Genomic DNA, 2,729 nt, shown 5'->3' on the forward strand with positions numbered 1-2,729 from the left:
GATTTCTATTCAACGAAGGAGGCTAGAAGCTTCCCTGAATATTGAAAAACCTAAACAAAGTGTACTTGGATCTCAAATTCCGATTGTTTAACCTTTCTATTCAAGTGACCATTTCTTCATTTTTGTAATGTTTCAAACGTATTTCTACAACTTCTGGGAAACTTCTTAATCATTAAATTTGTCAAGCCTGCATTTAACATCACAATTATGAGTGCTAAATTGATCGTGCAACAAGAATCAACCGAAAAACCGAACAATCGGCCAGCGTCCCCGAGATCGAGCGAGGATTCTTTCCGCTCCGCTCTCGAGTGCATCCCGGAACCTCACGCCATTCGCCCCGGGAGCCTACTCCAGCAGTTCGATCACATGCTCGGCGTCATCTGGCATTGCTTCGATACGTTCAGGCAGCGATTTTTTGCGTCGATTTCCACCGAAAGCATCGGTTGGGCGTTGGATTTCCTCGAGTCCACCTACAGCCAACAGACGGATGAGCTGCACTTTGTCATGGCGTACCTGAGGTGCGTACAGTCACTGGTTCAACTCGCCTACGGTAAGTTTACAGCGAAGACGAGACCGACTGATAGCGATGGGAAGCTTCAGCAAAGCAGTGGAACCAGTTGCGACCGAGAGGAACCGTTGCGCGAACCATCGCGCCAAGAAATGGATGTGGTTCCGTTCGAGGAACTAATCGAGGAGTTGCTTAGGTTATACGCCTTGTTGGCCCGTTATAAGATAGAGCTACACCGTAGTCGAGTCATCGATCAGAAGCAGCTGAAGGAAATAGAATGCCTGCTGGAGGAACTTGACGATAGTCTAACTATGAATGATTCTAGTCTTGTCCAATAAAATTCTCCCGTCTCCCACTGTTGGCGTTCTGGTAAATCACTTTTCTCGTTAGCATGTTCGCTAGCTTCTAGGACAACCGCATTCGTGCAAATCACTTCCTTGGTTTAGCTCGGAGCAAAGAGATTTTACGACGCCAGAACATTGAACCGAATAACGCGGAGAATAGCGCTCCAAGATCTCGTCCCGGAACGTGCTGTATACATTTACCATCACGACCGGTCAATAAACGTGTGACACTCATCGCAAACTGCATTCTTTGCGTCTCACTCGAGTAAAAGCTCGGAGTTCACTGAAGAAGAAAATCAACTTATCAACCCTCGGGGGGCGGTAGGCATATGCAATAAACTGCGGCACCGGCACATCACAGACACCTTGCGAATCGATGCACGGAGAACTGGATTCACGTAGGTGGAACAACTCATCCAGTCTCGAGCGAACGAACGAGGAAGACCTTCACACTCCCGTCGGCCCGGCTGTATGTCAGGGCTAAAGGTGCGCAAGTTAGCACCCCCGGACTGCTCTCGGTAGACGGAAAGGAGGTCAACCAGGTTCAGGTTTGGATGTGTTAAAAATGGCACACGCAAGTGTTAACCGGTGCGGTTTGGTGAAGTTGGTGGAAAACCTAGCCCGAAATCGGCCTTATCAAAACTTAATGATACTCACAGTTACAAGATATTGGAATTATTGTAATTGCTCCAAAGCAATCTGTATCAGACCTACATTCTTAACCAGCCAAGAACACGAACGAACTACGCCGAACAAAGTTATTGGACAGCTACATTACGCTGATTAGCAGCATGGCGAACACCAATTAGGCTTTGCAATAAATAATTTCTCCATAAGTAGCACCATAATACGCACGAGCACATAACATTCAATTTTGATCATTACAACCCGGCGCCTCGGCTAATGGATTTTCCGAGTGGGTTTCCCGGTCGGAACCATCGAAACCGTCGTCATCCAATATGCATATACCGATCTATGCTCGTCCTCCAATATTAGCTACCGCTCTCTCCCAACCCGTCGAGGAGGAGGGAGCTTCCAGGAACGATTCCGGATAGATTTTGGCCGGAAAATCAATATATCCCGTAGCGCCACCACCGTTGGTGGTGCTGTAATTATCTAAACTTCCCCCCCGAACATGCCGAACATCGGCGCGATACCGTTGGTGGACGGTTGGAAAAACAATCACCGTTCGTGCACCAGACTATTGCCTACGGATCGTGTGTTTTTGCGGGAGATGTTCACTTCAGCACGTGGATGGAAAAACAGTGACGATAGCGCGGTAGTGGTCGTGGGATGTCCCAAAGTCCTTAACCCGTTCGCACCTTTATTCCCTCGACGATGTCTTGAGTGTAAGTTTGCGAACTTAATTATCGTCAACCGAATTTGTGCCACCAGTGGGGGATATTCGAGTATTGGATTAGGCAAGGAAAGTAGACTCCAGGACCCGACACTGTAAGTCACTTTGTTGTCTATCGGTTAAAGAGGGTTAAAAGTACACCTTGATAAACAAAATATGAACATAAAAACACATGTGGTTTGAATTGATCTTGTGAGAATGAAATTTTATATTTACTTTTAAAAACATAACCAATATATAAATTATTGCAGCTAAATACGAGAATGGATATCCAATTGAGTTTGTTTTATTTATATCCTTATAAATTTATATCCTCATACATCATACATAAGTATCTCTTCAATTTCTCCAAAAACTTTAAAAAAAATCCACCAAAACGAATAATAAAGATTGAAATCAAGCGAATGCATCGCAGACTATCAATTGTTTCGAAAAATATGTTTATATCATCGAGTGATACATCCGAGTTAATATCCTGTTCTATGAATAGACTATACCTAATATACACCCTGAACGACGG

At 44.9% G+C, this 2,729-nt stretch overlaps 1 protein-coding gene across 1 annotated transcript; it reads left to right on the top strand.

Moving 5' to 3' along the window:
• Positions 1–207: 207 nt before the first annotated feature.
• LOC131265199 (uncharacterized) lies at positions 208–846 on the top strand. Its single transcript, XM_058267461.1, has one exon. It carries the CDS (start codon positions 208–210, stop codon positions 844–846), a length of 639 nt encoding a protein of 212 aa, XP_058123444.1.
• Positions 847–2,729: the final 1,883 nt, after the last annotated feature.

The sequence above is a fragment of the Anopheles coustani genome, chromosome 2 (assembly GCF_943734705.1).
Source record: "Anopheles coustani chromosome 2, idAnoCousDA_361_x.2, whole genome shotgun sequence".
Classification (NCBI taxonomy): Eukaryota; Metazoa; Arthropoda; class Insecta; order Diptera; family Culicidae; genus Anopheles; species Anopheles coustani.